The sequence below is a fragment of the Ricinus communis genome, chromosome 6 (assembly GCF_019578655.1).
Source record: "Ricinus communis isolate WT05 ecotype wild-type chromosome 6, ASM1957865v1, whole genome shotgun sequence".
In the NCBI taxonomy this organism is placed as follows: Eukaryota; Viridiplantae; Streptophyta; class Magnoliopsida; order Malpighiales; family Euphorbiaceae; genus Ricinus; species Ricinus communis.
The window spans coordinates 20067647-20082399 of NC_063261.1; the positions used below are offsets into that span (position 1 = coordinate 20067647).

Consider the following 14753-nt stretch of genomic DNA (forward strand, 5'->3'; position numbering starts at 1 on the left):
TAAAATTTTTAAGATAATATTTTATTATTTATAGAAATTCTGTCCAACACGTTTTAAATTAGGTAAACTAAGATCTAATAGTCTAAATAATCTAAATTTTAATAAAATTTTGCTATTTTGGCCAATTCTTTAAAAATCATCAATTTAGTCCCGATTTAGCAATTGAGTGCAATTTTGGCCTAATTGAGTTGTTTATCTAAATTAAACAACGCGAACAAACAGTGAGATGAAAACCAATTAAAAAATGAGAAATCCAAGTCAATGGGTCCTAATATCAATTATATATATACGTTACTTAATTTTAAATTTTTTATTTTCTAAATTGTATTCATGTTATTATCCATATTATCTAATTTTGACTAGCAACTCAATTTGGTCAAAATTGCACTTAATTAATCGAATCATAACTAAATTGATAATTTTTAAAAAAATTAACAAACTATTACGCCTTAAACTAATTATACATGCTAAATCAAGGAAAACCCCTATAAAGATTCCTAGCCAAGAAAAATTAGATAGCACGACCTTTTGTTTGTGGCACAAGATGTACACGTGCAGTTCGGACAAACCCAGATTTAGCAGTATATCTATCCAGAAAGCTAGAAGGTATGTGTACATGGGTTTGGGACCATGAATAGACTGCTATTTGCTCAGCTCAAAAAAAGGGTCCCCAGGACTTGGGGTTTGCAGTGATCCTTGTCTATTTGCAGTTTTCTAGATAAAATGATGGTGCCAAATTTGTGTGATGTCATGCATAACATTTCATGACCAAGTTAAGGTGAAATGGGTGGCTACATTGGTGCTGTAGTTGCATTAATGCATCTCCAAATTGTTCTGAATTTTGATACTAATTTCTTTGGTGCCATATACATGACTTTCTTAGTCTTTGATTCCCAAATATTTGGAGCATTTTGTTATTTATGTAATTAAATCTTGCTGATCTGGGGATTCTCTTTGTATATATGTTTATTTAAATCACAATTTGTCTTGCCATATGCACCTCAGAATTCAATTAATCTATTCGGGGCAAATTCACACCCATATAAACAAAGAAGTGGAATACTTACCAAACAAAATAAAAACTATGGAGCTATCTTTTTATTTTTTTTTTTAAATGAAGAAAAATAATCTTCATTAACAAGGCCCTGATTCGCATAATTGAAAAATAATAAAAATATCTATGTTTTTTAATTTTTTTATTGAAAATACCGTATATTTCTTTATTTTTACTGTATGAAAATATTAAAAATATAATTTTTTAATTTTGATATTTTCAAAATACGATTTTTATTATTTTTTAGTAAAATAACCAAAAAGTAACTAAAAAATAATTGAAAATATAACCATACTGTATTTTTTTTAAAAAAATTAAAAAAAGTATTTTTTTTTCAGTTTATACAGTAAAAATAATATTTTTTTATTAATTTTAAAATATCTTTGAAAAATTTCAGAAAAATAACCTAGATGTTATTGACAATATGGGGCTCACTTCGTAAATATTACCGTAAATAAAAGACACTATTAGTATTCATAATCATCCTCTTGTAAATTAGCAATTTTTCTAGTTTACAAGATTGTAAATCTGAATTGATTTTTTATAAAATATTATAATATACAAACCCTTTTATTCATAATATACCTTCATTCACGGGGCTTCTGTTGGATTCGAAATAATTAAAATTTTTAAATAGTTGATATAATTTTTCTGTCAATTTTTAACTATAGATTATCTAAAGAAGTAATTGAAGTGAACCGATTAAAATAAAATTGAAAAATCTATCGAAATAAATCGATTGAAACTGAACTGAAAATTTAATTAAAAACAATTTCACTTCAGTTCGATTAATCAACCAAATCCATTCTTTTTGTTTTTGGCCGCACCCAACTATTAACAAAGGGTTAAAATTACGATTGATGATCAAAGCTTGAATTTCCACAAAAGTTTTCTCCTTAAGCATTGTCCATTGCTTGCTTCAGTTGGAAGGAATTAGTCATAAATCTCACTTTTATTAGGCAGATTAACTAAGATGAATTGCCTTTTTGGAATGCCACTGTCGTCCCCGAAAACAAATTGCTTCATAATACTTATGCATCATTAAATCAAAGGGTCTCACATAAGTTATAAAATCATTTTGGAGCGTTAAAATAAAAAAGATTTTATATTTTATATTTCAAATAATTTTTTTAAATTTTATATGATAATATATATATACATAAAATAAGAAGTAATGATCCATGTGTTAGTAAATATAAATAAATAAAAATGCATATCAATAAAACCTAAAAAAGATTAATATTAATTTTTTTTATTTATTGGATTCTTAAATCCCCACCAAACATACCCTGCAGTTTGTATGTAAAAAACATTAAAAAAAATTATATACATAAAAATGAATTATTGAGGAGTAGAAGCAATGTGAACTCGTGACTATGATCTAAAAAAGCATCTAGGGATTTGGATTTTACGACTCTTATTCTTGATTTTGAATAATGAGCTCTAATAAAAGTATATATTGCAATGGTCCCACCAAATAATATAATTCTGCCACTAAATTTTTATAGTTTGTTGTTAAAATAGAGTTTCATTATATAAAAAAGAAATTATAAAAAAATCGAAACTATTTTTTCTTTTCTGAATTATATTATATTATATTATATATTATATATATATATATATGATAGTCTGATCTGGAAAAGTAGTCCGACGAGGGTAGGAAGTGAACGCTGGAGCAAAGATAAGATGCCTGGACAAGGAGCGGCTTCTGACAGGCTTATAAGATGGCAACACTTTAAGGTACGAGAGTATATAAATAAATCAAATTGCACATTGAAATGGGGTGGGAAATAACTGATAATATATATGTAAAGAGTTGGAATTAATCACATAAGACGCCTTTTAGTTATTTTTCTGTAGAGTTTTAGAAATTTTAAAACTAAACGTGCTTGGTTTATAGAAATTCTAAGATAGGGATCTCCTGGGAAGCTCTCGAACCTGCCAAAAGAACAAAACCATGAGGCCAGTGAGGGGTCCAAGCGGACAATATCTCATATGGTCGTTACAATATACATATATATATATATATATATATATATATATATATATATATATATATATATATATATATGTATGTGATTTGATTAATAATATATATAATAAAAAACTATTACTTTTAGTTTGATTGTAAACATTGTTTAATTTAAAAATCAGTTTGATACTATTTTATTTATAAATTGATTAAGTAAATGTGAGTGATTAAATAATAAGAAAAAGATTGGGTATGTTAATGGGATGTCCCAATTTAAAAATGTATACAAGGATTAGTTGATTTAGGGATTTAAGAGAAAGAAGATGTGGCCTTTGTGGGGTGGCAGAGCTGAAGCAGCAAATTGGAGAAAAAACTTTTTCTCAGATGAGGCCCCATTCCTTCAGGACCACTCTTTTATCTTTCTTCATTTTTGGCAAAAACCAATTATCAAACTGAGACAAGTGAATTGTCTATTTTGGTCCTGGTTTACAGTTCTCCCTTTTGCATGTTAGTCCTTTTTTGTCAACTATTTTTCTTCTAATCCATACATCTTTCTTTTCTCTTATTTAAGACAGGATTTATCACAGTTTAGGTAACATAACAATGCCAAAAGTGAAATTAACCTGTCGGTTTGGGTTTAAAATTTTGTTGAACCGAAAAAATTATTAGTTTGGTCAACTGAAAATTGGCCATTTAACCATAGTCTTTCAATTAACTATAAAAGAAAAGAGAAAAAAAAAAACAGAAAGTATTTTTAGATAATTAAATAGATTGTCAAACGAATAATATTTCGATATCAAATTAAAATTTAAAAATTAATAAATAAAATAAAAAAATAATCATCGAATTGCTTTTCTAATTCGGTTTCGGTCAAATTTTTTTATCAATTCAAGCTCTTTGTTTCTTTGGCTCATTAATAGTATAAGAACTGAGATTCTGAATGTATGTCTTATAATGCAAATGGTTAGAATTTAAGCTCATGCCATCTCTTAAATCATATCAATTCTCTTTCTAACTGTTCTTATTCCTTAAGAGCTCAAGAATGAAGTTGTAAGCCATCTCTTAAAAGCTCAAGAATGAAGCTGTAAGACATAAAATATCCACTAATGTTGAGTTGTAACAGATGATGCAAGATTAGGGGAAGGATACAACTAAGGAAAGCCAAGAAAAATGCAAATTTCAGAAGGCCATGTCTAGTACATTTTATCCCTAGTAAACAATTGGAAACCAGCAGAAAAGTGATCTTGGGCACAATGTCAATACTCAAAAAGAAGGAGGTATTATAGTGAGACTTCAGATCACAAACAGTCAGGAATACCCCTGCAATCTGATGGGTTACAACTCACTTGGGTGTCTTGTAGCAGCAGATACAAGATTCCCCTCTAACTTTTTTTATTACCTAATTAATAAATAAGACCCCCAATTTTTTTTCTTTTTTATCACTGTCCATCTTCAGTTAAGTTTCCCTTTCATTACATCAACTCAACTCCACACAGAGATTTCCACTTTCTGCCCCTTGGCTACAACAACTCTCATTCTCTGCTAACTTTTCCTTTCTTAGTACCCTTCTTTTTTTTAGCATCAAGTAACTCATTATCAGCAACAACTCCCACTCTCTGCTCCTCTGCTCAGTTTCTTTTTCTCATGTCAATTTGGTCACCTGAACAACTTCAACTGCAGTTGGTCAGCATCTCTCTCTTTCTCTCTTATATGTAAAGGCTAATTCTTTGCTAGCTACCATGTTTGATTGAACCAAGAAACCATGTCTTTCAGTGACGTCAATCTTCATTTCTTAGTCTTTCTTTTCCTTTTTCTTGTTCTTGGTTTAGTTCCAACATTTGCTCTCAATACAGATGGAATACTTCTACTTTCTTTTAAATACTCTACTCTAAGTGACCCATTATCAGTCTTGGAAAGTTGGAACTATGATGATGATACACCATGTTCATGGAATGGTGTTACATGTACAGAATTAGGCCTTCAAGGCACACCAGATATGTTTAGGGTCACAAGTTTAGTTCTCCCTTCTAGTCAGCTTCTGGGTTCAATTCCTCCTGACTTGGGCTTTATTCAGCACCTTAAACACCTTGATCTTTCTAACAATTACTTGAATGGTTCGTTGCCCAGTTCAATATTTAATGCTACTGAGCTAGAAGTGATTTCTCTTTCAGGAAATGAGATTTCTGGTGAGTTATCCGAGTCCATTGGTGGGATGAAGAATTTACAGCTGTTGAATCTTTCTGATAATGCATTGGCTGGGAAAGTGCCCAAGAATTTGACAAGTTTGCAAAATCTTACAGTTGTTTCTTTAAGGTCTAATTACTTTTCTGGTTATGTTCCCAGCGGGTTCAATTCTGTTCAAGTTTTAGATCTGTCTTCTAATCTCTTAAATGGTTCTTTACCTCTTGATTTCGGTGGAGCTAATTTGCGTTACTTAAATCTCTCTTACAACAAGCTTTCAGGTCAAATATCACAAGCATTTGCAAAGGAAATTGCTCAAAATGCAACCATTGATCTCTCATTCAACAATCTAACTGGTGCAATACCTGAGTCATTGTCTTTGCTTAATCAAAAGACAGAGTCTTTCAAAGGAAACATTGATCTCTGTGGCAAACCATTAAAGAATCTATGCTCAATTCCTTCAACTCTTTCTACTCCACCAAATATTTCAACTACTTCACCAGCTATTGCAGTCATACCTAAGCCACTAGAATCAACCCCTGTAACAAACACTTCTTCCGGAAATCAAAAGGCTTCCGGAAACCAAACCCAAAATGGTCTAAAGCCAACTACCGTAATAGCTATAGTGGTCGCGGATTTAGCTGGTATAACCATTCTTGCACTAGCCATTCTTTACGTATACCAACTAAAGAAAAAGAAAACACTAAACCATACCAGCACCAACGACTACCTACCAAAGAGTGAGCAAAAACTACAACCAGAATCAATAAGCACAAAAACTGATCAGCTAGCAGAATCAAGAAAGCCCATTACATGGTCATGTCTACCAATTAAAGCAGAAGAAACATCAGAAGAATCTGCAACTTCAGATAGCGACCGGGAAGGCAGTGGCCAGCAGAATGAAAGTAGTAACCAGTGGTATGGAAGCAGCCATCACCCGCAGCAAAAAGGAGGAAAGCTGGTGATAGTTGATGGGGAGACAGAGATGGACATGGAAACGTTGCTAAAAGCATCAGCATATATATTAGGAGCAAGTGGTGCAAGCATAGTGTACAAAGCTGTTCTTGCTGATGGAACGGCTTTTGCTGTCAGGAGAATAGGAGAAAGTGGTATAGAGAGGTTCAAGGATTTTGAGAATCAAGTGAGGTTCATTTCTAAGATGAGACATCCAAATCTGGTTAGGATTCGTGGGTTTTATTGGGGAGATGATGAGAAGCTCGTTATCTATGATTATGTCTCCAATGGCAGCCTTGCTAGCTCCAGTTTCAGTAAGTTTCTTTCGTTTTCCTCTTCTCAGTCTATTCTTTTTTTTGGGACACGTTAGTAATTTTATACATCATATGCTAAAATACGCATACTAAAATATGCTAGCCTTTTTTATCAGAAAAATCTCTATCCCTCCATCGCAAAATAAATTAAATTAAATATAAATATTTAAAATAATTTATTAAATATTATACTTTAATTGATTGATTTATTACTATTAATTATTATAATTAAAAATTCATTAATATAAATAAATCAGCTAATCGATAATATTGGATATTATTATATGTTTGTTTTGGTAGGACGTGGACAAAAGCTTTTAATAAAAATATTATTTTATTAATTAACTTTAATTCTATTTAAAAAAAAAAAAATTAATAATTGATAGAGTGTAATAAACAAAATCAACATGCAAAAAAAGGTATGAGCTTTATAAGTTTCTGAAAATGAAGCCTAAAATTAATCTATAACAAAGGAGAGATAAAACTAATATAATCCAACTTCAAAACTTAATTAGGAAAAAGAAAATAAAACAGAAAAGCACTCGTCTACTTTTCCACAATGTTGGGTATCAACCGTTAGATTTTGTAAGATGGCGATGGGTCTAATGCTAACTCGTGGACTAAGTTTTAATTTCTTTTTTTATAAAAGAATAAATTATTTTTTAAATTAAATTCTTATTTGTAAAAATGAAAATTAAAAAGAAAAAAGAAAAAGTGGGAACACTACAACCGAACAAAAGAAAACGCATAATACGCCAAAATCATGTGTCACTTTCTTAGGAAAACAGCAACCAGCATTTGCTTTTTTACTGTACATTGTTATTATTATTATTAAATTCTTTTTTCCTTAAAATTTTGATCTCCACGTCTTGTCTGCTGGGAGACATATTTCCTTACCTGGGCTTCTGTTCATTACTTTCCCTTGTGATCTCTGGTCTCAGTTGTCTGTGATTTGTCTGCACCTTTTTCCCTTTTCTTTTCTTTTGAAGTTATTTGATTAATTAAACCATTTTATTCATTGCAGTTAACATTAATTAATTCATGTGATTACTCATTGAATGTTGTATGGGTTTGACTGCATATATATATATATTATATACCTAGAGCATGGCTCCATTCCATAGGAGGTATCATGACTTTATATTATTCATTCACTATAGTTTAGGAGAATATAATGAGAAATTTTTACACGTCATCAAGAAGTTTAACTTAATTACATGGTATAATGCTAGCATGCATGTATATATCACACAAAGTGAGTATTTTTGTTAGTGTATATATATTTAGAGTTTAATTCGAATATGACTTTTACGAATAATAAAGTATTATTTTAAAATTTTTAATATAATGGTATATTTAAATTTTAAATTCAAATTTTAATAAATTTTTTTAATGAAAATAAAAAAGATATTTATTATGTCGTATATGCATTTCTACTAGTTATATCTTCCTTTTATATATAATAATAGAATTTACCATATCTCCCTTTTCTTTTCGTGAAACTAATTAACCTTTTATTAATTTGCTTTGGTATAATTCAGGAAAACCAGGTTCATCGCCATTTCATCTGCCTCTTAAAGTCAGGTTCAAGATCGCAAGAGGTGTGGCTCGAGGACTAGCCTTCATTCATGAGAAAAAGAACGTGCATGGGAGCGTAAAACCGAGCAACATCCTTTTAAACTCGGATATGGAGCCCATTATCTCCGATTTTGGGTTAGACAGGCTAGTCTTAGGCAACAATAGCTACAAAGCAAGCAACTCAGGCCGCAATTTTGGCAGCCAAAGATCAACCACCACCTCTCAAGACCACCCTATCACCGCCGCCAGCCCGCATGCAACCCCTAGCTCCTCCACAACTAATGGGTCGCCGTATCAAGCGCCCGAGTCGTTGAAGAACCTAAAGCCAAACCTCAAATGGGATGTCTATTCATTTGGCGTTATCTTGCTTGAACTTCTCACTGGCAGAGTGCTCTCGGAGAGAGAGCTGAGCCAATGGACAGCCGGTTCAATTGTGGAAGATAAGAACCGGGTTTTGAGATTTACTGATGTGGCGATCAGAGCTGATGTGGAGGCTAAAGAGGATGCTGTGTTGGCATGCTTTAAGTTAGGGTTTAGTTGTGCTTCTTTTGCACCACAAAAGAGACCATCCATGAAAGAAGCCGTTCAAGTCCTAGAGAAGATCCCTTTACATCTTTCAAATTAGTGATAATGTATGGGTCCCCATAAAAGTGCAAAGTTGGATCAAAGGTCAGTGTTTCTTTTTAGGCTTTTCTTTTTTTTTTAATGGGGCATAAAGAGAGCATAAAGAAGATTATGTGGATATCTTATTATATGATATCGAGAGTGCAATATATGCTTTGTATGTTTGACTGATTAATCAAATGTTGTTTATTATGTATAAATAATAAAATATGGTAGTCCACTAATTTAATGTGAAAACATTATTCGGTGATAAAGGATAAACCATTTATTTTATTTATGTGGTACACCTCACCAATTAGACTTATAAAGGGTTTTATGCTTTCTTTTACGTAAATTTTAACACCCATTAGTTTAGTTTAGGGAAAATTCTCATTTACACTATGTATATCTGCATAATGAACGAGAAAATAAAATATATACGCCAGTTTTATATTTTGGTATTTAATAATTGATATATATTTAATTATTTAAAATTAATAAATATATATTAATTATTTATAAAGACACGGGCTCTGATACCAAATTAAAACTGGACTTGAACTTGCTTTAGAATCCCACCATAACCTGGCTCTGATACCAAATTAAAACAAGATCTAGAAAACAGAAGGAAATATTAAGCAGTGAAGATAAAGATCGTGAGTTTCGATGGGATCCTCGACGAGGCAAGTACAGAGCATACGCTTGATGATGGGGAAAGAAGAAGATAGATAAAGAAGATAAACTTTGAATTGCTTTATTAATAATAACAGACTTTGAACATGGACATATAAACAACTTTGAAAGCTTTAAACAAACATAAAACTTTGTAAAACTTTGAAATAGAAGAAAATATAGACTTACAAGAGGAGTTACAAGATTTCTCTATCTCTCTACTCACTCTATTGGAGATGTCACCACTACAGGGGGCTTTTGAATCTGGTTTTCTATTCTAACCAGTTGCTTTCCTATAGTGTTTAAACAGGTGTTCGAATAATTGTTCTGTTGAACAATATTCTTGACATTCTTTTCTAGGTTCTCGTCTACCAGTTTGTAAGGTGTAGCCTCTATCTCACTCTCTCCATAAGGAATGGTTATCTTCCTAAGGGGAGGATGTTCAGACTGGACAGTTAGGTTTTCTCCTACCTTCCACTCAGGGGCTTTGTTCCTTACTGTGACAGGACTAATGGACTTATCCTTAAAGGGATAAAGGATGCCATTTTCTTTGCAATAAATTTGAAACCAATCAAAAAATTTGATTTGGGCTTTGTTTTGAATGCAAAATTGATAGTATTTTTCCTGAATACTATCTTTTTCTTTTAAAAAATTCTTAAAAAACCAAAGTTTTTTAAGATGGTTTTTCTTTGAATAGAAATCTTCATGCAAGAGTTTTTTGTCAATTTCAAACTCTTTTGAAATCATGTTGATCTCTGCTTCAAGGTTTTGGGTTATAGCTGATGGTGATGGTAAAGATGGGGTAGAGGTTATCTCCATATCTTCGTCATCTTTCTTTGGATCAGTGTAAACTAGTCTGGGGATATTGCTTTGGTAATCAACATTCTGAAGTGTCTTTGGAACATCAGATGTTGAAAATCTGGGTTGAGTTTGAGATGGAATTGGTTCTTTGTAAGGAGCATAGATAACAAAAGAAATTTTGGATACCCTTCCAATATCTATGGTCGATGTTGAAGAACCATCATCAGAAAATCTAGAGGAAGTTGACTTTCTGTTGAATGTGATCTTTACCTTTCCATCTGGATATTGGGCTATGTGTTTAAGGTTTGTGTTTGGTTCTGTTTGCTTTGGAGATGAAGGTTGGGTTGCACCTTCGAGGATCCATTCTTTTGGAAGTGTAATGTCTTTCCATTGAATGGTTTTTGGAATAGTTGCGTTGGATTTGGATAGATCTGTTTGTAGGAACAGTGTTTCTCCTTTTGGTGAGTGAAGTTTGTGTTTGGAACCAAAGGCAGAAATCATAGCTTTATAGTGAATTTTGAAAATTAATGCTATCGGAATAGATCCTTCAAGCATTTTGTAATTGTGAGTTTTGATTTGAAGAACGATGCTCTTTAAAACATTTTTGTCGTTTAAAGAAATCGTGATATTTGGAAAACAATTGAAAGAAATAGGTCCTTTATTGAGACTCGACTCAACAGTACCTAACAAAGAATCATAGAAATTTGTAAACCTAGCATCCCTAAGGACTGCTAATATGGAAGTATCTAAACCTTCTCTAGTAAGGGGCTTTATTCCTACCTGGACAAGACCTATATGGATATACTTATAATCCTTTTCCATATGCTTTTAGAGGGTCTTTGGATTTAAAAGATAAATCTCTTCAAAAGGCTTTGAAATTTGAATGTCTCTTTCTTCAGTTTTGATTGTAAAATCAGTCTTGAAGAGAGGGAACTTTGAAAACTCATAAATTTGTTTCTTTTGGACTTTGGGTATTTCCCAATCATCTATATGCTTTGAAAAATCTTCAATAGTGATTTCTTCACTATTTACTAGACCTTTGTACCTCGATGATTCAGAGGCAGAAGAATTTGAGAAAGAAGAAGATCTACAGAAGAAAGGTTCTAAATTCATTTTAAAATAAACCAAAATAACTTTCTAGACAAGCACGGACCACGACTCTCGACTTCTTGCCATGTCCGTCGGGTCTTACTACTGCGCATAAAATGAACAAAACTTGCCTACAGGAAACCTGATGCAGTTTAAAATGAATGTAAAGTCTTTATAATGTAGATATGCTTCTAATCCCGGAACCCAATTGGCTCTGATACCAAATTAAAATAAGATCTAGAAAACAGAAGGAAATATTAAGCAGTGAAGATAAAGATCAGCAAGTTTCTAATGTGCAGGATCCTCAGACGAGGCAAGCACATAGCATACGCTTGATGATGGAGAAAAAAGAAGATAGATAAAGAAGATAAACTTTGAATTGCTTTATTAATAATAACAGACTTTGAAAGCTTTAAACAAACATACAACTTTGTAAAACTTTGAAATAGAAGAAAATATAGACTTACAAGAGGAGTTATAAGATTTCTCTCTCTCTCTACTCACTCTTTTCACTTACCAAAAGTCATTTTTACTTCCAAAGCTTGCTGCTGCCCAGACCGAAGAAGATTTCCTACAACTAATAAAATAGTTGTTTGAAACAGCTTCTTCCAAAGGCAAATCCAAAGTATCACCATCGTCCTCTTCCAGTGCCAGTACTGCTGCATTTGACTTGGATGATTCAGCTGGAGACGATTGTTATGGGATATTCAAAGTCTCATAAGGTTATCTCCTTGATAAAGCCCATGGGTTGAAAACCGGAAACGGCAGCCCAAGGATCTTTGTAATAGGCTTAAAGCCCATATCAAAAGCCCAAAAAGAAAAAGAAAAGGAAAAAAAAAGAAATAGAAAAGAAAAGAAAAAGAAAAGACAAAAGCAAAAGAAAAAGTCAAAAAAGTAAAAGATTATTTCAAAGAAATGGCCGACAGCTTTATCAAAAGAAGGTTGGCATTATTCCAAAAGTTTCAAAGCTTGTGAAGCATTATTGCAACAAGCCAAAGACAACTGGAATCATTTCTACTCCACTAACCAAAGCATCCAAAGCCCGTGAAAGGTATCCAAAGCTCCGAGACCTCTATATAAAGAGGAGACCTCCAAAGAAGAACTCAGAACTTGAAGTAGACAGCATAGAAAGATAAGCTCTTCTGTTATCTTGTTCTCATAAAAGCGAAGAAATATAAGAGTGAAAAGAGTGAGTAGAGAGAGAGAGAAATCTTGTAACTCCTCTTGTAAGTCTATATTTTCTTCTATTTCAAAGTTTTACAAAGTTGTATGTTTGTTTAAAGCTTTCAAAGTTGTTTATATGTCCATGTTCAAAGTCTGTTATTATTAATAAAGCAATTCAAAGTTTATCTTCTTTATCTATCTTCTTCTTTCCCCATCATCAAGCGTATGCTCTGTGCTTGCCTCGTCTGAGGATCCTGCACATAAGAAATGTTCAAAGTCTGTTATTATTAATAAAGCAATTCAAAGTTTATCTTTTTATTCAAAGTTTTATCTCTCTATGCTGTCTCCTTCTTTATCTATCTTCTTCTTTCCCCATCATCAAGCGTATGCTCTGTGCTTGCCTCGTCTGAGGATCCTGCACATCAGAAACTTGCTGATCTTTATCTTCACTGCTTAATATTTCCTTCTGTTTTCTAGATCTTGTTTTAATTTGGTATCAGAGCCAATTGGGTTCCGGAATTAGAAGCATATCTACATTATAAAGACTTTACATTCATTTTAAACTGCATAAGGTTTCCTATAGGCAAGTTCTGTTCATTTTATCTTGTGAGTAAGACCCGAAGCCAGACGAGGCGAAAGGCGAGAGGCGTGGTCCAGGCTTGTCTAGAAAGTTATTTTAGTTTATTTTAAAATGAATTTAGAACCTTTCTTCTGTAGATCTTCTTCTTTCTCAAATTCTTCTGCCTCTGAATCATCGAGGTACAAAGGTCTAGTAAATAGTGAAGAAATCACTATTGAAGATTTTTCAAAGCATATAGATGATTGGAAAATACCCAAAGTCCAAAAGAAACAAATTTATGAGTTTTTAAAGTTCCCTCTCTTCAAGATTGATTTTACAATCAAAACTGAAGAAAGAGACATTCAAATTTTAAAGCCTTTTGAAGAGATTTATCTCTTAAATCCAAAGAAAGATGACGAAGATATGGAGATAACCTCTACCCCATCTTCACTATCACCATCAGCCATAACCCAAAACCTTGAAGCAGAGATCAACATGATTTCAAAAGAGTTTGAAATTGACAAAAAACTCTTGCATGAAGATTTCTATTCAAAGAAAAACCATCTTAAAAAATTTTGGTTTTTTAAGAATTTTTTAAAAGAAAAAGATAGTATTCAGGAAAAATACTATCAATTTTGCATTCAAAACAAAGCCTAAATCAAATTTTTTGATTGGTTTCAAATTTATTGCAAAGAAAATGGCATCCTTTATCCCTTTAAGGATAAGTCCATTAGTCCTGTCACAGTAAGGAACAAAGCCCTTGAGTGGAAGGTAGGAGAAAACCTAACTGTCCAGTCTGAACATCCTCCCCTTAGGAAGATAACAATTCCTTATGGAGAGAGTGAGATAGAGGCTACACCTTACAAACTAGTAGGCGAGGACCTAGAAAAGAATGTCAAGAATATTGTTCAATAGAATAATTATTCGAACACCTGTTTAAACACTATAGGAAAGCAACTGGTTAGAATAGAAAACCAGATTCAAAAGCCCCCTGTAGTGGTGACATCTCCAATCCCCAGTACTGGTCAACCAAAAGAGTCGGACCAGTCAGAGAAGCTTAAAAACCCTATTTTTAAGCCATATCAGCTTACAAAGCCAAGCCAAGACCATTTCCAAAAGCAAACTGAGTTTGCCAAAGCAGTTAGAGAACAGCTAAGTAGATTAGCAACCTCTGAGTCATCCAAAAACCTAGTACCAGATACTCCTCAAAGCAGTAGGAATATCAGTGCTATAGGACAAGCCCAAAGCGATGAGTCTAACGGGCTTGAAAGCCCCATTCAAAACCCTTGACATCAATGATTGGGAATCCAAGCCCCTAGATTGACTGGAATACTCCTAAGAATCTTGCCTCCGGATCTAGGAATTGAAAATAGGAACAACATCCTAACCTAGTCTAGATTCAATGCCTCCTCCGTCTATGAATGGAATATAGATGGAATGTCCGAGTACAACATCCTTGGTCTCTTGCAATGATGACCATGGCGTACCAATGCTCTGAAACCCAAAGTGGTACCTCCGGATTGAGCCATTCTTTGAGCTCACGATAGGCTGGATTTTCCGGCCAATTAAAAGGATGGTGGGATTATCATCTCACCAAGCACAGTGACTCAAATCCTAGGTGCTATCCAAACCATAGTAGAAGGAACTCCCATTCTAGATGAAATAGGAAATCCGATTGAGGATGCAGTGTCAACTCTAATCCTCACTATTTTCCTTCATTTCATAGGAGACCCTTCTCTGCTCAAAGACAAAAATGCCGAGCTCCTTAGCAACCTTACCTGTAAGAAGCTTAGCAACTTCCAAAGTTACAAA

General features: G+C 32.9%; 1 protein-coding gene across 2 annotated transcripts; it reads left to right on the forward strand.

Moving 5' to 3' along the window:
- Nucleotides 1–4445: 4445 nt before the first annotated feature.
- On the forward strand, nucleotides 4446–8950 carry LOC8288124 (receptor protein kinase-like protein At4g34220). 2 transcript variants are annotated; one of them, XM_025157268.2, is made up of 3 exons: nucleotides 4448–4709; nucleotides 5198–6475; nucleotides 8017–8950. In XM_025157268.2, the coding sequence occupies exons 2-3, from the start codon at nucleotides 5239–5241 to the stop codon at nucleotides 8676–8678; spliced, it is 1899 nt and encodes a 632-aa protein (XP_025013036.1). In that variant the 5' UTR covers nucleotides 4448–4709; nucleotides 5198–5238; the 3' UTR covers nucleotides 8679–8950. The 2 variants fall into 2 exon arrangements, with proteins under 2 accessions (XP_015574430.1, XP_025013036.1); XM_015718944.3 differs by having other exon boundaries at nucleotides 4446–6475.
- The last annotated feature ends 5803 nt before the right edge of the window (nucleotides 8951–14753 follow it).

Coding starts and splice junctions, on each gene's coding strand:
- LOC8288124 (XM_015718944.3), top strand. CDS start 4,789: ATGTCTTTCAGTGACGTCAATCTTCATTTCTTAGTCTTTCTTTTCCTT. Junction 6,476..8,016: donor CCTTGCTAGCTCCAGTTTCA/GTAAGTTTCTTT, acceptor GGTATAATTCAG/GAAAACCAGGTTCATCGCCA.